The 24,124-nt window shown below is 64.7% G+C and overlaps 1 protein-coding gene across 5 annotated transcripts in view; it reads right to left on the reverse strand.

Annotated features, from left to right (window-relative positions):
* Positions 1–23,635, reverse strand: part of SH3TC1 (SH3 domain and tetratricopeptide repeats 1) — a 46,750-nt gene extending 23,115 nt beyond the window's left edge. For 3 of the 5 annotated variants that reach the window (XM_049630234.1, XM_049630232.1, XM_049630235.1), the window contains exons 1-3: positions 8,723–9,553; positions 2,971–3,192; positions 1,494–1,568 (exon numbers count right to left, since the gene is read on the reverse strand). In XM_049630234.1, the coding sequence (XP_049486191.1) occupies positions 1,494–1,568; positions 2,971–3,160 (265 nt within the window). In that variant the 5' untranslated portion in view covers positions 3,161–3,192; positions 8,723–9,553. Of the gene's footprint in view, positions 1–1,493; positions 1,569–2,970; positions 3,193–8,722; positions 9,554–23,476 lie in introns of those variants that run through there. The other 2 variants (XM_049630233.1, XM_049630236.1) reach the window with 2 other exon arrangements.
* Between the last annotated feature and the right edge of the window lie 489 nt (positions 23,636–24,124).

The following is a 24,124-nucleotide window of genomic DNA, read 5'->3' on the forward strand; positions in this document are numbered from 1 at the left end:
GCCTGCGGCCTCTCGGCTGCCCTAGGACATCAGGACATCCCCCACCCTGCCCCAGGGCCTTTGCACTCACCACATCCTCCACCTAAAGCACTCTCTCCCAGATCAAATCCTGGCCTGCCTGCCTGGCTGCCCTACAATTCAGATCTCGGTTCAAGTGCCCCAAGCCCACCCCCACCCCTGTCCTCCTAAGAGGCCTCCGAACCAGGCTACGGAGATCCCCAGGGCATGGACTGCTCCAAGGAGGTGGAGGGGGATGATGCCGGAGGAGAAGAGAGGGGGAAGGGAGAGAGAAAGGTGGGGGCGGAGAAAGAGAAGAAGGGAGATGGGGAGGGGAGTACAGGGGAAGGGAGGGGAGAGAAGGGCGGTATGGAGATTTCTGGAACCTGGCATCGGCCCCACTCCCCCAGCAGGAAGCGTGGCCGACATTTCACAACTGGTTCTAAGATGTGCCCCTGCTCCCGTAAGAGGGCGGGACCCAGAAATAATCTGCCACTTGCTCAACGCGCCCGGTCATCCCGAGTGACCACAGGCAGAGCCGGCTGCCCGGAAGGAAAGTCGGAAGAGGAGGGTGGCGAGGCAAAGGTGAGCCGCCACCGCTGGGGGTCAGGAGCAGGGGCTCAGGGGTAGGGGGCTTCTGCCCGCCCCCCCCCCCCCCCCCCGCCACCCAGGGCTGCCTCCCGCATTTGCGCCCCGCAGAAAGCCCCCTGGCCCTCGGGGCCCCCTCCCCAGAAGTCAGTCCTCGGCCGCCGCTCCCAAGGGCCCTGCTCCTTCCTCTGCGTCCCTAACCCGGTTATGTCCCACCTGTGACGCCTCCCCAGAGTGTCACTTCCCCTGCATGTGGTCCAGCCTACTGGGCCGTGTCCCCTCCTCGGGCAGATGCAAACACAGACTCCACAGGAGCCCTTTCCAAAGGCAGACAAACTCCAGCCTTCGGGCCCCAAGTGGAAATGCAGAGTCCTGGGCCCTCCCCCAGCGGGGCTGGATGGGAACCTGGGCACGGGACCCGGCCATCTGCATTTAGGAAGTCTCCCTACCCCCACAGGGATCCTCAGGCAGGAAGTCTGGGGACCACACTTTGAAAATCACTGGGTTAGGGGCGCCTGGGTGGCTAAGCGTCTGACTTCAGCTCAGGTCATGATCTCACGGTCTGTGAGTTTGAGCCCCGCCTTGGGCTCTGTGCTGACAGCTCGGAGCCTGGAGCCTGCTTGGGATTCTGTGTCTCCCTCTCTCTCTCTCTCTCTCTCTCTCTCTCTCTCTCTCTTTCTCTCTCTCTCTCTGTCCCTCCCCTGCTCACACTCTGTTTCTTTCTGTCTCAAAAATAAATAAACATAAAAAAAAAAAGAAGAAGAGGAAATCTCTGCGTTAGACTTTCCTGAACCTGCAGGCCATGGGACAGTGAGGGTGGGCGCAAGGGGGGGTGCCCAGGGACCCCACATTCACGTCCCCACCCACACTGAACCCTGTGGTGCCATGTGGCATGTGAGGACATCTACCTGTGGGGCAGGTTCCCATCTGGCCGGGAGGGGTCCCAGCAGTCGGCCCAGAGCCGCCAGGGGCCGGGGAGGCATCTGTAACACAGCAGGTTTGGGGGTCAAGGTCAGAACAGGCACAAACCCCCCCAATATTTCTGGAGGAAAAGAGGTGTGTCCGCACACCTGCGAGGGGACGAGGACGGGGCGGGTGTGAGGGTCTCCCTGTGCTGTGCAACAAACAGCACGAGTGTTGTCTTGCTGTGCCGGAGTCTAGAAAGTTCTCACCGGCTAAAACCAAGGTTTCGGCAGAGCCGGCTCCTGCTGGAGGCTCCGGGGGGTGGGATGGGGGCGGGGGGTGGTCTGTCTCCAGCTCGTCCGCCCCCCTCGATCTCTGGTTCTTCCTCCAGTCTCAGAGCCAGAAGCCCGGCAGCCTCAGTGACTCTGATTCTGACCCTGAGGGTTTTTTTCCCATCTCAGGATCCTCGACTTACCCCCACCCCTAAAATCACTTCTGCCATACGTTCTGGGGATCAGGACGTGGACTTCTTTGGGGCCACCGTTCTGCTGACCCCAGAGGAGAGGTGACAGCCCGGAAGGAACCCAGAGTCCGGGGCAGACAAGGCTGTGTGCTGATCAGTCTGCAGCAGTCGCTGACCGAGGGTGAACCGCGCCCCCTCGGCCTCGTGAGGTGAGCAGGGCGCGGCTGACAACCTGGCTAGGGTTGTGGACGCACCCCGAAGTGCAGGGTCGGTGGAGGGGGCTCACGCAGGGCAAGCCCCCTTTGGGAGACCCCCAACGGGCAGCCAGGCAGGGGACCGGGAGGAGGGAGGAGACGCGAGGACAGGGGAGCCTGGGGAAGGGCAGGAGGCACAGGCCGTCCCTGCCTCGGGGAGGGTCTTTCCCCTCCTTCCCTCATCTCCAGAGCCCAAGGAGGTAGACAGTGGGGTCCTGGAGATCACCTCGCCACCCCTCAGGTTCCCAAGTGGGGAAACCAGTGACAATCAGGATTACACCAGGGCCCGGGCAGGAGCGCGGCCATGCTTCTCAGAACAGCCTCCTGAGCCCACGTCTCTGGGTTCATCTCCCCCCTCCCCCCCCCAGAAAGAGCCCTGCCTGGTCCTTGCCCGGTCCTTCCTGGCCACTGGGCCCCTCCCAGGGCGTCCTCCTCAGAGGAATGGGCTGTCCCATCCTGAGCAACCCCAGGGCTTTATGTCCTGAGGACAAAGCAGGACTGCGGGAACGCAAAGGTTTGTAACAGAGCCATTCATCGAGGTGCAGCCGTTCTAGAACTTTCCCAGCCCCCTTCCCCTTCGCCACGCCAAGTTCTGCTATCGTGGACACGCACCCCTGGAGAAACACTAGCTGGGCCCCCGTCTCTCGCAGGGTGAGAGGGCACTCACTGGGCACGGGACTCTGTTTCGACCCACACTCTGGCCGCAGACACGGCTCCGTCCGCGGGCGGCTGGACAACAGGGAGGACGGTCCGAGCTGTACTCACCACCTCTGACCACCACCTGGGCTTCCTCGGGCCCCACGCGCTCCCAGGCGACCGACGAGCTCACGGCCACTCTCTGGACCTCGTGGCCGCGGCCACTGCCTCCCGAGGGCCCCGCAGGCCCCCTCCCCATCGGGGCCGGCCCCTCGCCAGCCGCGTCCCCTGGGCCCTCCATGACGGGTGGCGGCACCATCAGCACCGGGGGCTCCGCATGCCCGCTGGCCGCTGTGGGGAGAGCAGAGGGTGGTGGTCAGCGCTGAGGCCTCTCCGGGAACACGGGTGCCCACGGAGAGGCCGCCACAGGGGCCGGGGTCAGGAGAGAAGCCTCCGCTTTGCCTGGGGGGTGTCTCCGCTTCCTTTCAGAGGTCTGTCCGTCTGTGTGTCACCGCTTCCCCGGCTAGGACGACCCTCCGAACCCCCAAGCCCCCAGCCACGTGCTCTTCCCGAGACACGTGCGGCGTTTGCCCGGTGATGAGGCCAACACCGGCCTCGCCTGCAGGTGGACAGACGGGGCCCCGTTCTTGCCGGCCCACGGGCCACTAGGAAATAGCTCAGAGCCTGACCCGTCCTGGTGCTCGAACATCCCTGCAGGCACTGGACGGATGTGTGGGAACAGGGAGCAGAGTAGTCCTCGTGGGGCACCCGGCACCTTGCATTTGAGATGAGTCCCCCCTCGTGTTCCGTCCAGCCAGAGCTGAGACAGACTCCCCCAGAGGCAGCCACTCGGGTCCGACTCGCACAAGCCTCAGTGTCGCTGTGATTCTGGCCCCGGGTTCCCAAGAGATCCCGTTGCCCCTTACAGCGACCCCCTGGGCTCCAGCTGGCTCAGCGGGCTCGGCCTGGGCTCTCGTGGGGCCGCTGGAACGTGGTCCCATCCCACTGGTCAGGAAATGGGCCAGGTTCCGGGCCGCCTCGGAGGAAAGGAAGCAGGTGGGGGACGGCAGGGAAGGAGGAAGTGGCCGAGGCAGAACCGAGGTGGATCGGGCCACTGCTCCCCACCCCGGGCGCCCTTGGGCCTCCCAGCCACCCTCCCCCCCTCCCCCCCCCCCACCAGGAGCTGTCATCATGCTTCACTCGTGCCTGGGGTCACAGATGAGAGGCTGTTACAAATGGACACACGGTGCTCCTGGGATGGGAGCTCTGTCACCACTCAGGACACAGGGCAACAGAGTCCCCTTTCCAAAGGAGGGGGGGGGTGCGGTGGCAGGGGCAGGGCTGAGGAAGGGAGGGGAGGACTCCCAGCTGTGGCCATTGGGACCGGGTGCAGCCAGGTCTTGGGGACACAGGTGGCAAGGGATGGCCCTGCTCGGTCACGTTTCACATGGAGATCGGTGAAACAATGCTAGGACGCACAATTAAGGGAATCCCCCTTATTTCGGGCCTCCCTGATCCCTGATGATGAGCTATGGGATTTCAAGCCAAAGCCGGAACAGGCCGGCGGGAATCCCCTCTGCACAGAGCACACAGAGACAGGAAAACACCCCCGGCCCCCCTCTCCGGGGACAACAATGCCAGTGTGGCTTCCTCCCGGCCCACCCCCTTCCCGACGGATGCTGGGGAGCAGGGCCCGGGCAGCGGACAGAGAACTCGGAGGCAGCGGCCTGGAGAGTCCCACCGGCCCCCGGCCCTGTCTCCCCAAGGCACCTGCTGCCCATGGCAGGAGGCAGGACGCACACTGGGGCAGCCGGGGAGGCGCCGTGGGTCTGGGGTGCAGCACAGATGAGGCGAAGGCCCCCAGAGGCGTTGAGCACCCCCACGAAAGCTGAGGAGCCACTGAAGCGTTTAAAGCCCGGAGTAGCGGGTTTGGTTCTGTGCCTTGGAAAGTTCCCTCTGGCCCTTGTGCAGAACGAATTGAGGAGATGGAGACAGGGCCGCCCTGGGCCTTGGGTTTATTTCCTCCCCTCAAATTTTCACCAGAAACAAAGGGGCAGCTGGACCTTTACTAGACCCAGTGTGGAATATTTTCACAACTATTTACAGAACCCCATCCGCTCAAAGCCCCTGTTCCCGCCTCCCTCCAGACTCCCCAAACCCGAGGACTGGAGAGCGAGCCGGGTTCCCAGAAAGCCACCCGCACGTGCCAGGGCTGGTTCCGGGGCAAAGAGAGCTCTCCTGACGCTGGAGGTGAGGGGAAGGGCGCCGGGCAGCCAGGAGGGGCGCAGGGGGAGGTGGGGACCACGTGTGGAGGGGCTGACAGGTGGCCGTCCACGTTGCCAACGGCACGGTGGGGCAGAGCCCCAGAGACAGCCAGACGTCCAAAGTCGCTGCAGCCCTGCTGTCCCAAGGGGGGCAAAGCATGAGTAGCCTCACAGCTGGGCGAGTGGAGAGCGAGGGCGGGGGCCCAGACCTCAGGCTCCCACCCCCTGACCCCAGGGGACAGGCCGACCCCTCCCGCCTTGTGCTCCTCCCAAGCTGAACAGGACGCGCAGGGTCACCAGTAAGGCCCCCGCCCTCCCTCCTTCCTGGCCTTGGGGATTAGTGGTCAGGGCTCCCGTGGGAGCCTCTGCTCGTCCCCCGACACACTCAGTCCAGCCACACGTGTCCTCCACGGGCTGGGCACCAGCAGGCGTCCCAGGGGCACTGGGCAAGCGGTGGCAGCTCGGCCGGTGGCCACGCACGCCCCAGGCTCCTGGATGGTGACTGGGGGGGGGGGGGTGGGCCTCGGCCCCCAGGGGCTTTGCCCGGCCCACCGCCCCGCGGACCCTCCGTTTCATTCCCCGAAATGCTAGAGCCACTCCTGCCGGGGCCTTCTCAGCCCATTCCAAGCCAGGATTGCCTCTACAATCCGAACGACAAAGGCGGAAAGAAGGAAAAGTCGGAACGGCCACAATAGCTGCAGAGGCAGGGCTCCCGGGTTTCTGGTGCCCCTCGTGTGGCCTTGCCAGACAGCCCCTCACTACAGGGAAACAGGGACCCTCCCCGCCCTACAGGGACCAACACTCCCCCAGCAGCCCAAGGCCCCCAAGGCTTACAGAGGCGATGCCCCTGCCCCTCCTCCAACCGGGACCTGATTCCCATCTGAGGGGCACAGCCTGGCGGGGGGGGCAGGAGGCACCTGACCCAGGGAGCAGCCAGCACCCCACCCCCCTGCACACGGCCAGGCCCCGCAGCCCCTCCCCTCTCCAGGGATGCTGCCAGGGCCCAGGGGAAGAAGCCCGCCGGGGTCTGCAGTCACCCAGGGCCGTCTCCACACAGCCTCGTCACTCAGGCCCTGGTGCCTGCACCCCCTGCTCCCCGCGCCGTCTCCCTCCTCGAAAGCACGAGGCCCCCTCCGCATCTTCCTGGATATGGCTCCGCGTGCCGGCCGCCTGCCCCAGCCCCCAGCCACGTCCAAGCCCCAGTTGATTTCTTTCCCTCCTCGCCTCACCAACTCTGCTCCCCACACCTGCTCCTGCACCGCTGCCCGCCACAGGTGGATGTCAGGACCGGGGTGCTCAAGGGGCTTTGAGGTCAGTCCACCGTCCTTCTGCCCTTCCATTGCGAAGCCCACGCAGGGCCCCAGGCCTCCCACCCCGCCGGCCACGTCACCCTTCAGGGGACAGGTCTGAGTCCCCACCTTGGGTACAGGAGGGGCCCCGGCAGCCAGATGTCAGCCTTTCGTTCTGCCCACCTCTGCCCGCGGGTCAGGACTCGCCCGTCCGTGTGTGCGTCCGGGCCCATCGTCCGGGCTCCCGGCAGCCTCAGGGACAGCTTCCTGAGGAAAGGGGAGGCTTCCTGGGCTCACAGACCCTCCCCCCTGCTCAGTGATGGATGTGCCCGAGCAGGCGGGGCCCCCAGTGACAGGCCTCAGCCCGGGGTTCCTAGTCGCGGCCGGAGATGAGGAAGTGAGCCCAATCTCTGCCCAGAGTTCCCTCCCCGCCGGTTCCTATAATGGCCTTGCCTGGCCTCACAGGCCGTGGCTCCTGCCGTGGACGCGGCTCCCACACTGCCGGGGCCGCTGACCTGCGGTCCTGGGGGGCTGCTCGCTGGTCACCATCAACGGCAGACTCTCCCTTCCGGCCTTTCCCTCTCTGTTCGGTGTATCTGGGACAAACCCAGGGGGCACCTGCTGGGTCCGCAGCAGCCCCCAGGCCCTGGCCAGCGCCCAGCCCAGGAGGGAGGAGTGTGGCCCCAGAGCACAGACACGTGGGGTCGATGGGCCGGGAAAGCCTGCGTGCCCCCCTCAGCCCACCCAGAGGGTGAGAACGAAAACTCGCGCCTCACGGGGACGTCGACCAGTAAACAGATGGTACTCCAGGGTGGCAGCTGGCACTTAATAAGTGTGGGTTTAGCAGAGGGCGAGGTCGTACCCTTCCAGCCCGGAACACGTTCAGGGAGGTCTGGTCGGAGCATTCACTGGGCTCGTACTGAACAAATACCTTGTGGGCCCACGCAGACCTTGTCCAAGCTCCAAGAAGCATCTCTTGACAGCTGTCTGGTCACCCCGGGACTGGGGTGACCAGTGTCCCCCAGATTCGTACCCACCAGGGAACCTCAGAAGGCATCTTATAAGAAGAGGAGGGACACAGACAGACAGACACGGGGTGGGGGCCGTGTGACCACAGAGGACAGACGGAGGATGTGGCCCACCGCCCAGGAGCTCCTGGAGCCCCAGGAAGAGGCGGGAAGTTCCCTCCCCTGGAGCCCCTGGAGGGAGCTCGACCCTGGAGACACCTTGATTTTGGACTTTGGGGCCCTGGACCGCGAGAGAGTCAGGTCTCATCGCCGGCCGCCGCGTGTGGGGCTGTGTCGCGGCCGCCCCGGGGAACTAATTCACCTGTGACCCCCGCGCCTGCTTTCTCTGCCAGAGGCAGGATGGAGCTCACCCGCGTCATGGGATTTTGTGAGAACCAAGTCAGAACGGCCCATACGGGACGCGTCGTGGTCACCGACAGCGGTGCTGATGTTCTGAACAGACACTACCCCGAAGTGCTAACCAAGCACGGCCGTTTAATCGTCGTGATGACTGGGGGAGGGGGGGGGGGGCTGCCACTGTGCCCTTTTCACAGGTGGCCAACCTGAGGCTTACAGCCAGGGACCCGGCCCCGCCAGGGTGGCGGGGGGAGCACACATGGGATTCGAACCCAGAGGAGCTGAGTGCAGCACCTGTCTCGGGCCCCCGCCCCGCCTCCCGCCAGGAGTTCAGCCACAGAGCTGGGGGTCCTGGGGCGCCTGGAGGGGTCACTGGACGCCGGGAGAGGGTCTCAGTTGGTGTGCTGGGAGCACGTACCCAGGGCAGGACCTGGCGTTGGAAATCCTGGGCCCGTGTCCTCCCCCACGACCGTCTGGTGGGTGCCCCTGGTCCGGGCACTCGCCCCATCTAGTTGACGGAAAAGAGGCCCAGGGTTGGTGACCTCGGAGTGGCCAGGCCACCGCTGCAGAGCCACCCTGGGCTGTCTTGTGGCCTCCCCTGCGGCGTGTGCCCGAGGTGGCGCCATTCCAGGGCGGGGGACGAGACCCCCGAGACCCGGAATCCCTTATCGCAGGCCGCGTGCTCAGCCGGGGGACAGGCCAGCTGAGCGCCCGCACGGAGTGGGGTCAAGCGAGCTCACAGAAGCCAGGCTGGGCCAGCGTCCCAGAGTCCCGGCTGCCGTCTGCTAACCGGGACCCAGACCTCCGGGCTCCCCAGGCCACGGCTCTGCTCCCACAGTCCCAACACAGCAGAAAAGGCTTCGAGAAATCCAAAGTTGAGAGGCCATTCTTAGACCCCACCGTGCGCGGCAAGACCCGACTCCGGGGCCAACACCTGCCTCGCCCGGCCCAGCGCCCCCCATACCTGCTCCTGCTGCTCAGACGCCGCTCCCCGCCCGGGGGGGTGGGCGGCAGGACCGCAGGCACCCGGTGGCGGCTCCCGGCCCCTCCTGGCTGGCCCCGCGGGCTGTCTCGGCAGCCGGGGCGGCCGGCCGCCCACAGCCCAGCTGTCCGCACCGCGGCTGCCACCACCCCCTGCTTCCTGCCACACTTCCTCCCTGCGCCCCGGGCCGGTGGCGAGAGGTTGGCCCAGCGCGCCTGCCTGGCGTTGATCATTAGCTCCTCCCTGGACCAGCTCCAGGCCCGGCCGCCTGCCCCACCGCCCAGCCCCCAGGCTGTGAGAGCCAGGGAACCACCCAGGTTCCAGCCTGGGCCCCGGGCTTGGGGAAGTGCACCAGCCGCTGGCCGAGCGGCCCCGCCAAACCTCAGCCCTGCTCTGTTCCTCTTCCACTTGCCCCACACGGACACACACGCACGGACACACGTGCAGCCCCGTCCCTCTGCCAGGTGCTACCCCAGCCCATTGGCCCGCCAGGGACAGATCGGGGTCGGACCACGATTCTCCTTGCTCCCTGACTTCCCACCGGCTCTGGGCCCCACCTGGGGATCTGGGCTCCGCTCACCAGGGCGGGGGGGTGGGGGGAGAGCTAGGCAGGGAATGAACTGGGGTCAGCCCGCAGCCCCGTCCTCCCGTGTGCTCACTGAGGCAGGGGCACGGCTCCCGTCGGACCCCAAGAATCACCGCAGGAAAGCCACCTTCTCCCCTGTCCTGTGCTCAGACGGGCCAGGCTTTCACACCTGGCCTGGATCAGACCAGGAAAAAATCTCCAATTCAGTAGAAATGTGACTGTTTCACACACAGTGAAACTGAGGCTCAGGGAGGTCACGTGATATGCCCAAGGCCAGTGACGATTAGAAGAGCCCAGAACGGGTCTGACAGATGCCAAAGCCCCGAGGCCGGGGTTTCTAAGGGCCTCACTGCTGACACTTGGGACGATCGCTCTTTGCCGTGGGGAGTGGCTGCTGTGTAGACGTGGGATTTCAGCAGCACCCCGGCCCGGCCAGCAAGATGCCCGTACCACCCACACCCCAGCTGTGACGGCCACACACATCTCCAGACATTAGTCACCTGGGGGCAACGGTCCTCACCCTCCTGCCCGCCTGTCCTTCCTCTCACCGGTTCCTGGTGTCACCCACGGCCACCCAAAGTTACCAATTCCCCTCCCTCCCTGCGGGGCCAGAGCCCAAGTGCCTCACTGGGTGGAGCCGGCCACTGAGGCCGAGAGCGGGCGAGGGTCTCCCTCTGGGGGCTCCAGCAGGTCACGGGCACAGCCATGTCTGGCACACGCCTAGCCCGGCCACCCCGCCCGCTGCACAGAGACCCCCACAGCGGGAGCCAAGGGTCAGGGGGAGGCGTTTTCACAGTCTCCTTGGCCGCGGGCAGATCTGACGCTCCTCTGTGGGTCCCAGGGGCCGGAGCAGGGGGTACAGCTGCTTCCCCGGGCAACCCCTTCCCTCTGGGAGGTGTGGCCTTGTCTCCCTGGAGGGACAGCTGTGAGGGTCACACTGCCAGTGTCCTGGGGCTGCCGTGACAGAGCTCCACAGACCGGGTGCCTTAGTCCCTCCCCGTCTGGAGGCCAGAAGTCTAAATCAGGCCTGGGCAGGCCTGCGCCCCCTCCCGAGGCTCCTTCCCACCTCTACCAGCTCCCGGGACCCCGGGTGCTCCTGGGCTCCCGGCCACGTCGCTCGGGCTCCCCCAGCAGCACGTGGCCACCCCTGCACGTCTCCTCTTCTCTTCCGCCAGGTGGTGTTCTGAGGTTCCCGTGGGCCACCATCCCGCCCAGGACCCCTAAACGCCCGTGGGAGTGGGGAACAGGCTCAGGACACGGCAGCTGGCGAACACTCACACCCGCCTGCCTGGCCACAGCGCCGCCCTCTGGTCGCGCCTCAGCCACCCGTCGTCCTTCAGGGGCGCGTCCTCCTGCCCACCTCTGGGAGGCCTGAACAAGGTCCGGGTGCCCTGTCCTGAGGCTCCTCCCGGGCGAGAGTCCTCACTGCCCCTTCCTCGCAGACACCTGCCTCTCCGTCTCCCCACCCTCCTCCATCCACTCCAGTTCTGCTTCCAACCTGCCCAGCCCAGCGGGGCCTGCCCAGCGCCCTGTGCCTCTGCCCTCACAGCCCTGGGGACCGGTGATGCCCTCGTCCGTGTGAAGGACCCACTGCGCATTGGAAGTTGGATTCTCCTTGCCCCCCCCTCTGCAGCATGGGTGCTCCTCTCCTGCGGCCACTCTCCGGGGCGGGCCTGCCTCCCCCATCCAGACACAGGGGCCCCAGGGCAGCTGGCACCTGCGGATGCCCACGGACGGGCCCACAGCACCCCCGGGCCCCCCTGTCACCCCTCCGGCCTTCTCACCGGAGGGGAGAGCTCCTACCACAAGGGGTAGGAGGTGGGCACCTGCGTCCGTGGACAGCACCTTGAAGGTCAGCTCTGCCGCGCTGGCCACACGACCTTGGCGTTTTGGATTCTCACGGAGGCCCCAGATGGGGTCAGATGCTATTCTGCGGTCTTACTCTCGGTCATCACGAGGATTAAACTAGACGCAGGAATGCTCCAACAGACCAAGTGCAGACCGTTGCTACGGCTGCACGTAAATGTCTGTTCGTTTTACAAATGCCCGTGTCCAGGCTCTCTGGTGGCCGAGGCCCACGGGCACCAGGGGCACAGCTCTCCAGGCAAACGAGAGCTCTCGGCGGCCCACCCCTCGTTATGCCCCTCGCAGCCCGGGGCTGGCCTCTGCCACGGCCCGGGGGACCCCGGGGGCTGCTCCTGGGCACCGGCACGGAGACCTCCCTCCCCGCCCCCTGCGTGCCCTCCACGCATCCCCCTGCTCCTCTCGGCCTCCCCCCGAGCCTGTGAGGTGCGACCCCCGGTTCTCCAGCCTGCGCTCCAGAACCCCACCGTGCGCACGACACCAGATGCTTGGCCTCTTCTCCCTTTGTTTTTCTGGAAATTGTGCTGAACGAGGTCTCAGATGGGCTCCACATCCATAACAGGGTCTGGACACACTTCCTCTCCTGGCCATTGTCCCCTGCTGCGGCCCGAGACCCCGCATCCTGTTTGTCTCCGCAGCTACGCTCTTGGTCCAAGGCCGGGGGCGGGGGCTTCCCAGGGCCTCCCCAAGCGTGCCCAGCGTTCGTCCGCGCTGCAGAGCACTCAGACTCCACAGGATGCACCCCAATCCCCAAGGCACACCCCAATCCGGTGTCTCGACTTTGCATGGTGCACCCGGACTGTGCTGATCGCATCGACCCCAGAGCGTGCAGCCTAAGCACAGGGTGCCCGATTCCGCACCGTGCACCCCCAACTCCGGAGTGCACCCCAATCCCGCAAGTGCACCCCAGGAACCCTCCAGAGGAAGCACACGAGCTTTCTAGGTCAGGGGACTTTGCAAACAAGGGTCCCTCGTGGAGGCTGGGTGTGCGGCCGGCCCACACTGCCCAGGCTGTGAGTCCCTCTGGGAGAGCCTGTCACTCCCGGGGTCTCGCTGCCCCCCTTGCAGAAGGTGGAGTCCCAAGTGGAGGTCTCTAAGTGCCCTCCCCCCACCCACACACGCCTCAACGGCTCTGGTGCCTAACACGGCTGCGGTAATAAATCCCATCACACTTGCCAAGAAGATGCTAGACGTGTGGGTTAGAGCCCTCCTGGTGTGAGTGTTACCGTCACGCACTGGATGCAGAGGCAGCTCCCGCCCAGGGTCGCGGGGCCCGCAGGCAGTGGCGCCAGCCGGGGTCTCAGGTCCACCCAGCACCGGGGCGGATGCCCTGACTCCCAGGAACCCGGAGAGCAAGTCCGGTCCGAGGCCGGCATTTTGCAAGTCATCAGACCCCATGCTTCGAGCACCACAGTCTGATTTTAATTCTCGGACGGCAATTCTGCCCCTTTTCACATCACAGGGACCGGCCGATGTCTCGCTGAATCGTAAGGTGCCGGGGGAGGGGGGGGGCACGTCTGGAAGCTGCCCAGCTGTCCACAGACTCGAGTGTCCGTAGAGCTTTTCCGAGCACCTGCCTCTGGGGCCCGCCTTTCCCCTCCTCCAGGAAGCCCGCGTGCAGCTATGAGGGTGCTGGATGGAAAGCAAACCAAACCTTGAGGGCAGCGCTTTCCCCGACAGAGGGGCGAGCACGTTTGGGAAGCGGGATGGCTCGCGTCCCGCATTTTGCCGCTCGGGACGAAGAGACACGTTTTCTAGCCAGTGTGGAAGCCGTGGGCACGACTCCCCGCACCCGGGAGAGCACGCGCGTCCTCGGAAGCCCGGGGCCTGACACACCACAGCCCACGCTCAGGGTGGGAGGCTGGCCTGGCCTGTGTCCTCTGTGCGGCCTCGGGGAGTCACGCAGGACTCGGAGGACACGGAGGCTCAGAGAGGGGACGGGGGAAAGGAGCCGCACGGGCAGGGCCTCCCCGAGGGGTCATGTGGACAGTTATGCTGAAGCACAGGGAGCCTGGCACTCTACGTCCCTTGACCACACGCTGTCACTCGGTCCCTGTCTCCCCAGGGTCCTTTGCAGGGAAGACAGTCTAAGGCTTCCTTCCAGATGGAGGCTGTCCCAGGTGGCCCTGGGAAGTACCCAAACCGGTTATGTGTCCTTCCCTTGGGAAAGTCTGCACCACCCAGGGGACCAGCTGCACCGGCAAGCCCCCAGCCCAGCCCAGCCCAGCCCAGCCCAGTCCAGCGGCCGTAACTCCCAGGATGCTCTCCCAGGGTTCCTGGCGGCCCCCCTCCCGCCCTAAATCCGCCTGACTCCACCCTGGACTCCACCTTGCGATACAGGCAGAGATTTCTTTCCTCCGAGCCCTTGGGCAGCGCCTGCCGAACCCGGGGCGCTGACTCACCCCTGCTCAGCGGGGATGGAACCCCGGGCTGCGATCCAGAGCTGGGACGCCGGGGGCTGAGGGGGCCCTGCCTTTCACCCTTCGTTTATTTCTTATTGTTCAGCTCTTGGGGCAGATAGCAACAGCTGTGGTCAAGTGAAGGTAAAAGGCAATTCTGAATTTCGTCATGTCCTCCTAAGGTATTTCCAGTTCTCTGGGACTGCGACCCAGGCCTCCCCCGGCCCAGCTGGGCTCCCCAGGACACCCTCCCTTGCCCGTGGCCCAGCGTCTTGCCAGATCCCCTACTCGATGTTGAGATAGCTCTGCTCTCTGGGGTTCGACGCTACCCGCCCCCCACCCCCATCAACGATCTTGGCCCTCCCATCTCCGCTCTGCCTTCCAGGCTCCCGGCCATCAGGTCCCGGCCACAGGCAAACTGGGGAGACAGACCTGGAAAGAGAGTGGGACAAAGTAGCACGGTCCTTACAGGGGCAAAGGGAAGCCTGGGACGGAAAGGAGAGGAGGGGAGAATCAAGGAAGACTTCTTGGAAGTGGAGGCCTCTGGGCTGAGTCTTTCAAGACGAGGCCAAGAGGGGGTGTTGCAGAGGTCTTCCCGGGGCCAGGGCCAGACAGAAGAGCCCTTAAACCCAGCCTCCACCTAGACAACCCTACTCCAGACCCGTAGGTCTGCGGCCGTTATGGAAGCTGGAGAGGCCAGGTCACGCTCTTGCCCCCAGGGTTAACCCACAGCCGGTCAGAGTGGTGAATCTCAGGAATGCAGAGGCCCCCAGGGGCGGTAGGGTAGGGTGCACGACTTCTCCCTACTCCCTGGGCTCCGGGTCTCTCCAGCCGCCCTGGGCGGTAGAAAACAAGGCCCGCTGAGGCCACACAGGCAGTTCTAGAGCGGAGGCGACGATGCGTTCTCATCAGGCGGGTCCAGGCCAGGGGAGCGTGAAACAGAGGAAATGGTCCACAGCAGGTGCACCTTGTGCAGGTGAGACCTTGTATAAAAAACAGGGGTTGGATCCGGCCCTCAGAGCGGGCCCTGCTCTGGAGAATGGGTGGAGTGGGCACACGTAGAAAAGCGTCTCAGGATCCGCCCCCCCCCCCCCCCCCCCCGAGGCAGGAAGGAGCCAGCCCACAGGCGTTCCCTGCCGCCCTGGGATTGGGATGTACAAAGGTTCAAGCGGAGCGGGGTGGGGGCCAGTCCTGGCGCCGGGGACGGGGGACAGGCTTGGAGCTGGCACAGGGGAGAGTACATGAAGCTGCATCCTGCCCCCTCCAACCCCTGGTCGTGGCTGTACCTGCAAACACGGTTAAATTGTCAAGTATTAGCGAGAACCAGTGCTTTGCGTGTAGGAGAGGAGCGCCAAATAAACCCAGGTGACTGAGGAAAGAAACCGAGACTCAGGAAGAGAACGCCCCTCAGCCAAGGTCGCGGGAAAGAGGGTCCCCAGAGTTCCCGTGGTCCACGCTAAGAACACCCCGTCGTCTTTCCCGGTCTCTGGCTCCCCACCCGTGTGATGCAGATGTGACCCGGCCTAATGCAATTTTCCAGACAGGCAAACAGACGGGGCAGCACGCACCCTCCAGGGCCCATGTCCCCGAGCCCCACCTGGGTCTAGGAACCCGGAAGGTCGGGCTGGACATGCCCGTCGGCACGCCCGGGTCTGAGGACAGATGCATCGGGGATGGAAACAGACTCCGCGGGCCTGGAGCCTGGCACCCAGCTGCCACCGGCCACACAGAAAGGGCCAGAACGGGGCCGTGCTCAGCAAGGCGCTGCCTGTGTTTGTTATTTTTGGCCTCAGCGGCTGAAAATGCCCCAATCAAAGATGAGCAAAGCTCGAGTCGGCGAGATTTCAGGAACTGCTCTTTGCAAAACAAGGATATTGGGACCAAACAGGCCTGTGATGACTGACGGCCACCCCGGGCCGGGTCACAGGCTGCAGGAAGCTGTCAGCAGTTCCCGAGCCTCGGCCGGGACTGATGACGCTCCCTGCCTCCTCCCCCCCCCCCTCCCCCGGTCATGACCATCCGGCCTTCACGCCAGGGACTCGCTGACTCGGCCGGGCAGGGCGGCCCGAGAGCTGGCCGGGCGCTCCTCCAGACCATCCTCCTGCATCTGGAGCGGCCAGGGAGGCCAGGTGCTTCCAGAAACGGAGACTTAAGTGGGGCACCCCTCCTTGCACCCCAAATAATACGCCTCGGGTCCTCAGAGCAAGCCGGTTAGAAGGCAGAGACTATCTTCGCTGCCCGCCTAGGGAGCCTGTGCCTCACGCCTGCAGGGGCGCCACGGTGCCCGCCAGCTCTCAGTAGCCCCCTCCTCGACGAGGGATGGGGTCCCAAGGGGCCACACGGCTGCGAGTGGCCAAGTCTCAGGAGCACGCCGGTTTCTCCCTTTGTGGTACAGGCGCGTCCTACCCACCGGACCGTCTGGCTGTGGGCCGTGGGGTGACCCAGGGCGGGGTGCACGGAGGAGGCGGGAGTGACGGCCTGAGTCGCCCCGGCTTACAGACGAGACCCCAGGGACACCCTGATCCCACTGAACCTCGCTCCCCAGAGCAGCAGCATTCCTGACTCTGGGTGTGGGACCCCGGCTGGAATTCTGGACATTCCCCGGAGCCCAGTCACCAGGGGGCGGATCTGGAAACTCGCTTACGCAAACATTAACCCAGCGGAGCACACACTTCCCAAAGGCCTCCCGGGCGTGAAGGTGAAGTCCTCCCAGCCCCGACCCATCTCCCTGGAAACCAGGCCCACGTCGGGGCAGTGGGGGGGGGCGGGGGGGGGGCAGGCTTAGGCGGGAATTTCCGCAGGACTCACTCCCGAGGCCCCCTTGGCCTGTGCTGGGACACGCAGGAGGGTGGCCCTGTCAGCCCCCATGTCGCTGAGGGTATGCGGGGGGCACGTATTGTTTGCCTACTTCCCCTCTTCCTGCTCCCTTCCCAGCAGCACCTCCTTCCCTGCTCAGCCCGGCCTCGCCCCCCCACCCCCACCCCTGCCTCAAAACCGGCCTCGTCCAGGCCACCTGCTCCCGCCACGTCCGCCTCCCTGTTTTCTCGGCCCAACGGACCACACGCCCCCTCCGAAGGCCTCTTTCTGTACCTGCACCGGCCACACCTCTCCGCCCGCACCGGCCCTGTGCGCTCGCGCAGTTGGGGACTTCTGGAGCCGTCTGTCTGTCTGTCCACACTGGCGGTTTCAGGGTGCCATCTCTGAGCCCTGGGGGCGGGGCTGGAGCACAAAGCACTCCCCTTGGGGGGACCTGGACACCTGCCCCCCACGGCCCCCGACCCGTGGCCGTCTGAGCCCCCGGCCCCGGCCCTGCATTTGCACGTCCCTCTTCCTGGTCAGCTTCTCCACCAGGCTCTGACCGCCACTCGCCAAAGCGTCCCGCAGGCCCTGCCTCCTTCCAGCCTCCCCTGAGCCGAGCGGCAAAAGCCCCCCCTGCCCCAGCCCCCAGCGCCCTGAGCTCGTCCTCACTGTAACTGGGGTCTCCGTAGAGGCTGTCGCTTGGTTAACACACGAGGACCCACAACGGGGGCGCCTCAGGGGCGTCGATGGGCCCCACACGCGCTTGTGAAATGACGGGGACACAGAGCCGCTGAAGGGCGCGGTGGGCGGCCCAAGCCCCGCAGGACCCTGAGCGCCAGCCTGGGAGCACAGATCTGCCTGCCGGTTGCGCAGAAGGGGCGGATCCCTGAACGACGCCCCTCGGAGGCCCTGAGCCCTACAGACGCTGACCTTTTCCACCTGCCCATTATCCAGGGGCTCCCTTCCTTCCTGGCCTCCGGGGGGGGGGGCCAGCTGGGCGGACGAGACCCGAAGCGAGTGTGAACGGCACCGGGCGGGCCCTGGCCACAGCACTTGTGCCCTGTGACCCATGTCACAGAGACGGGGTCAGGGTCACAGCCTCCTCCGCACGGCCCGCCATGGGCTCTGAGCCCCACACCTGCGCCCTTCCCACACCGGCCGCCCAGCCGCGAGCTCTCATGGGCCGTGTCACGGCTTCTGCGACAGCCTAGCGGCCACCCCCAGGGTCCCCTCTCACTCGCTGTGGGATGTGCACCTCCTCCCCCTCCCTCTCCTGCGTGCAGAGAGGGTAGCTGTCTGCACCGGTTCCCGCGGACCCGACGCTGGCTGTGCGCAGCGTGGGGAGAGGGTCGCACAAAGCAGAGCTGTTACGGTCATCACTATACAATGAGGGCAGGGCTCGGGGGCTGCAGCACTGCCCAGCCCTGCACCTGCGGGCCCTACTCGGTGCCCGGCCCAGGGCGTCAGACAGCCCCGCCTGCAGAGCCCTCAGCCTACTGGTGACAGCAGCCAAGGAAACGTGTGGAGACAAGAGAGCACAGCCGGAGCGACCGTGACAGGGGATGCCCAGAGAGGCCGGGGCCACCACACAGCCAGGATCCCGCCTGGGGACCGCTGGGGAGGCTGCCTGGAGGAGGCGCTCGGAGCCAAGCCTGGGCACGTGAGCTACATCCCCCAGCTTGAGCTAAACACAAAGCCTAGAGCTTCTTATGGTCCCAGAAAGTAGGAAGTGGGAGGGAGGGGGGGACAAAGGACAGACAGATGGATGGATCCCACCCTGGTGGGATGATGTCAAAGGGACGCAGGAGCCAATCAAGCGCTCCCAATGGCCAAAGCGAGAACACTAGGAGCTTCAAAATAAAGTAGAATCGGGTTGTAACGCAAGGTATAAAATAAACATCCTGCGGAGCTCCTCAGCTGGGCCTGGCCTCTCCTCTGAGTCCCCATCATCGGCCACCCCACTCACCCCATCAGGGAGGACAGGGAGCTGCCCGCACATCACCCCTCTTGGCCCTTCCCCACCGTGAGCGAGGGCTTTGCACAGGATGCTCCTCTGCCTGGAGCACAGTCTTCCCTCCCCGGCGAACTCTCATGCCTCCTTCCAAACAGGACTCGGCGATCACCGCCTCTGGGAGCCTTCTGGGATTGCTCCCGCTTGTGGGAGGGGTTGGCAGAGGAGGGGAGGGAGTGCTTTGCCTTTGCCCTGTCCACCTGGGCCCGGCCGACCCTCCCACAGCTCACCCCTCACCGCACCCCTGCAAGTCTCCCAGAGCCGGCCGAGGGCGGACAGGCACTGCGCCCTCTAACATGGTGCCCGGTGCCTGGCGGGGGCTCAGCGACGTCCTGTTCACTGACCCGAATCCCAGGCTAACGGGCGCCTTGGGTGAGTCATTTACCTGTCAGCCTCAGGCACCCTATCCATGGGCAGGACGGGGTCTGGGACAGGGGCGTGGGTGCCCCATAATTACGGGAGAGAGCCCGGTGACACGGGGCCACGAGCGCCGGGCACCTGCAGACACAGCCTCTTTCTTTATCTAATTGTATCTAAAACAGTTCAGATTTAGAGAAACGTCGCCCTGAAAGCACGCAGCTCCCACACACCCACACCCGGCGTCCCCTGCGGTTAACGCGTCCCATGCCCGTGGCACGCCTGTCACCCTTGGTGAACGAGTCACACACTGACTCGTCATTATTCACCAAAGTCCACACTTGGTTCAACTGCCTCCGTTTTCCCCTGATGTCCTTCCAGTCCTCAGAGCCACCGAGGGCACCACCATATTTGAGTGTCCCTGCTTTTCATGACCTTACTTTTGGGAAGGACTGGCCACAACCATGTTTGGGGAATGTCCTTCCGTCGCGATTGGTCTGGTGTTTCCCCATTTAAAAAAAATTTTTTTTTAATTTATTTTTGAGAGAGAGAGAGAGAGAGAGAGCAGGGGAGGGGCAGAGAGAGAAGGAGACACAGAATCGGAAGCAAGCTCCAGGCTCCGAGCCGTCAGCACAGAGCCTGACGCGGGGCTTGAACCCACGAACCGTGAGATTGCGACCTGAGCCGAAGTCGGATGCTTAACCGACAGAGCCACCCAGGCAGCCCGAAAAAAAATTTTTTTTAATGTTTATTTATTTTTGAGAGAGACAGAGACAGAGACAGAGTGTGAGCAGGGGGAGGAGCAGAGAGAGAGGGAGACACAGAATCTAAAGCAGGCTCCAGGCTCTGAGCTGTCCGCACAGAGCCCGACGCGGGGCTTGAACTCACGGACCTCGAGATCATGCCCTGAGCCGAAATCGAGAGTTGGATGCTTAACCAGCTGAGCCACCCAGGCGCCCCTTCTCATTTCCAACAACCAAACCTGCTGCTGACCTGTCGCTGAGTCGGGCCAGGCGGCCTGGGCCCCGCTGCCAGCGGCTGTTTTTAGCTGAAGCGCGCCTGAGAAGCCGGCCCTCTCAATGCGGGCCCTACGCCACGCCAGAGGAGAGACCGAGCACCCCGCAGAAGAGCAGTGGGACCGGGTCCTGTCTGTTAAGACAGAGCAAATGACGCTCAAGCTCCCCAGCCAGGCGTGCAAAACGATCCCAAGGGACTCGGTCACCTCCCGGTTCAGCGAGACCGGGCCTCGGTCAGCCGGTGCCCGGGACCGGTGTGAGGGCGGGCGAGCCACCAACAAAACCGCGGTCCTGAGCGGCAGCCCCGCCTCCGGAATTCCCCCCGGGCACACGGCCACCCACCAAGGAGATGGCGGGGCTGCCAGGGCGTCCAGGTTCCTTACAACAGCTGCACCTGGGGAATAGCCCGGGCGTGGGACTGACGTCGCTCCAGCCAGCACCCAGCGGCCAGCAGCACAGAACGGGAAGCTCCCCACGGCCGACCGGGAAAGGTCCCTGAGACCCAGCGACGGGGGAGACTGAGGTGCGGGGATATGTGCGTCATGCTGCGTCTTGGGCTCTAAAGGGGGTCGGAACGCGTCTGCGTTTGCTGGCGTTTGTGGAGGGAAACCGTGAGGGGAAGAAAGGAGCAGGGGGGTTGAGTAGGTGAAGCGCAGGCATTTTGCCGGGCGGTGACGAGTCACCGAGTGCTGTGACACCTTGTGCACAGCACGTGTGCGGATAAGGACGCGGTAGGAGGTCGGGGCTGCCGGGAGGGGGGCAGGGGGCGGAGCAGGGGTCCGTGTCACCGAGGCGTGAGCCACCCTCACTGAAGGTGGCAGCGGGTGGGCCAGACCGAAGCCAAAAGGAGCCACACGTTCTCACCGGGCGCCAGCCGATATCGCCGCTCAGCACGGGGCAGGGGTGACACATTCTCAGACTTCTGCACAGGTGCCGAGCCGCTGGAATTTGAACAATTAAGTACGTGGACGGTGGATGGTGAAAGCCAGGTTTGTCACTGTTGGAGTAGGGTTACAGAAAATCAAGGAGAGGGGCTGGAAGAATCCATACGGCGATGGGTGACGGGCGGGGACATCAGGTCTCAGTTGACACAGACACATTCCGCATACGGAAGTGCTCACATCGGTGTGTGTGCAAAGTACTTAGACCCGCGTACGGAGACGGGTTAGACGCACACGCGCTGCCTTGCAGATCTGTGTGAAAAAGAGAAGACCTAGGTAGCCGCAAGCACGCCCAGAGTGCGGGCAGATCTTGGGTCCTAAGACCATCCTCCAACAGAGGGACTCAGGACCCTTGGAGAAACGGCCGGCTCTAGGACCAGGCCAGCAAAGGGCCAGGGTGGGGCCTGGCTTGTGGTGCCACAGAGGAAGGAAGCGAATGAGCGGCTGAGCGAATGGATGAAATGCCACCAGGACGGGGTGAGTCGAGGGGACACAGGAGCCCACTGAGAGAGCTCCCGATGGCCAAAGCTAGAAAGCTTTGAGCAAGAAAATTAATTAGTATCAGATTAGAACCCAAACTGTAAGATATCCATGATTCTATCCAGGATGAATCCATGAGCAAATACATAAAGGACGGAGAAGGGACAGATCTCTCCCCTGCAGAAGAACCTCCAGGGATTTACGTGGAGACACCACCCCCGAGGAGGGGAGCCCCCTCCCCAGTCCTCAGGTGGGCACTGAGCGCCGTGACCTCCCCGCTAAGAGCGCAGTGCGGGACGGCGGGGAGGGGGCCGGGCGGTGGGGAAGCCCGGCAAACCCGGCCACGGCCGGGGGGTCAAGGTCAGCATCCCAGTGACGGCGGGTGCCCTTGACGGGACGCGAGGAGAGGGCACTCCACCACCCTGGTCTTCCTCCCGGGGACCCACGATCCCCGTGTAAGCACGGGAGACGATCAGACGAGTCCCGGCCGAGGGACCTCGCACACAACCCCTGGCCGGGACTCCTCGCAGAAATCGTCACAACATGGCAAGTCTGAGGAACCGTCCCAGCCCCGAGGAGCCGGGAGACGGGCGGACAAAATGTCATGTGATGTCCTGGGCGGGCTCCTGGGCAGGGAGGGGACACTAAGGGGAAATCTAAGGGAATCTGAGCCAAGGATAGACTTTACTTAAGAATAAAGTCTGGTGGCTCAGTCAGTGAAGTGTCCAACTTCAGCTCAGGTCATGATCTCACAGTTTGTGAGTTCGAGCCCCGCGTCGGGCTCTGTGTTGACAGCTCAGAGCCTGGAGACCTGCTTTGGAGTCTGTGTCTCCCTCTCTCTCTGCCTCTCCCCTGCTCTCTCTCAAAAAAAATTTTGTTTATTAAAAAAAAAGAACAGTGGACCCATACTTGTGCACCAGCTGAGGCAAACGCACCCTTCTAATGTAAGATGTCAACGGTCAAGGAGACTGGGTGGGAGGGTATGAGAACTCTGTGCTAGCTTGGCAGTGGTTCTGTAAATCTAAAACTGTTCTGAAAGGTGAAAAAGGTGGAACACCAGGATGTGGGTGGAGAGGGAACCATTAAGACCCACACACTGAGGGTACAGCCGGGCCTGCAGCCGACTGCCTGGGGCGAAGTCCCAGGTCCACTTGCTGTGGCCCTGGGCCAGCCCAGGAGCCTCCCAGCGCCGCACCTGCACCTCCCTCAGCGGGGCTCAAGGACACCGAGGCAGGCCTCGGGCGGCCCATCCTGGCCCAGCCGCTACCCTCCAGGGGTCTCGGCCACGTTGCGGCACCCAGGGCCTCGGGCCTCTCCGTGTGAATCAAGGAGGAGGAACCCTCACGGTCCGTCCCGAGAACCCTGCAGCCACTGGGGAGGGGGACGGTCACAAGGGTCCTTGTGCCTGTGCAGAAACTGAGGCTCAGAGCAGAGCAGCACCTGGGGCCACGGAGGGGCCCCTCACCCCGGTCAGCCTGTGCCAAGTCCACAGCGGGGGTCGCAGGACTGTGGGAGCAAGGCCCCTCCCTGGTCTCGTCCATATCTGGCCCCATTCCTCTCCCCACGGCCCTTCCCTGCTCCAAGCCTCTCTCAGGCCCACCTCTGAAGGACCTGTCGTCCCTGGGGCCGGTGGGGCGACAGGGACTTTGGCCCCTGGGGGCTGAGATGGGGGCTGGAGAAAGAGGGGGGGGGCAGAGAGCAGGGTGCTGAAGTCCAGGCAGGTAGGGCCACACCAGGGCGAGGGAAAGCCAGGACCCCGGCCCCTGCCACCAGCCCAGGGCTGTGGCTCCTCTCCATGGTCATCAGCACAGACGGAGGCCGCTGACCCAGTGTGGGCCTGCACGGGGCCCCCGTGACTCTCTCACCCTACAGACAGGGACACTGAGGTACAGAGGGGCAGGGTCACTAGCTCCCAGGTGCTGGGCCAGGATCAGAACCCCTGGGCCCACTGTCTCCTGAGCCCTCCCGGGGCCCCAACCTGGGGGCAGGCACATCCCCCCCTCACAGTGGCCACCGCGACAACATCCAGCGTCACCTGCCGGCTCTCAGCTCCTTTCTCAGGCGTGGGGACACCAGGCTGGCCTTTCCTTGGCCACCTGAATCCCAGCCTGAAGCAGCACCCGCCCTGCTGCTCCCCGACCAGGCGGGATTGGAGGGCACGCCCCACGCACGCCCTCCCCTGACCCCACCTGTCCAGACAGGTGAGCCGAGCCAGGCCACGGGCCGCCGCCGCGTAGGGGTGGCTCCTCCTGGGGCAGATCCAGCCCAGTGGCCGGGGACTTACCCTGCCAGGGGGCAGACGCTGCCAGCGAAGGAAGAGAGGGAGGGAGGCTGCCTGGGTCCCTCACCTGCGGCTGCCGCGGACACTTGCCTCCTGGTCCCGGGCCCCACAGGTCGGTGGGTCCAGCCGGGGCAGGATGCACACGCTTTAGGCCCTCAGGCTCCAATCAGGTGGCCCGACAGTCGCCCAGGTCATTGGTCACGCCCACGACTACGGCCCGCCCCTCGAGTCTCCTCCCCCTTGACCTTCCTCCTCCTTATCTGCTCGGAAGTCCCCGGTCAGCATTCCGGAGCTGGGAGGGGAGGGGTGGCCTGGGGGGAAGTGCAGGCTCCAGGCCTGGTGTGCGGTGAATTGGGGGGGAGGAACCCTCAAGGAGGAGGGAGGCCTGGCCCCTGAACGGCTGCAGGGGGCGGGACAACCCACCGCTTAGCTGGGCTGAAGAGAGCTCGCCCCTCCAGCGGGCCCTGCTTCCTGTAGCCGGGCCTGGGGCCAGCCGGCTGGGGCACTCAGCAAACACTTATTGGACACCTACTGTGTGCCGGGCCCAGCGTGAGGTCAGCAGTGGGTCAGCGAAGGGGGGCAGGGTCTCTCGTGTGGGGTCCAGAGAAGCCCATATTTGCTCATGATGAGTCACCTGCCGTGTCCTTAAAT

The sequence above is a fragment of the Panthera uncia genome, chromosome B1 (genome assembly GCF_023721935.1).
Source record: "Panthera uncia isolate 11264 chromosome B1, Puncia_PCG_1.0, whole genome shotgun sequence".
Classification (NCBI taxonomy): Eukaryota; Metazoa; Chordata; class Mammalia; order Carnivora; family Felidae; genus Panthera; species Panthera uncia.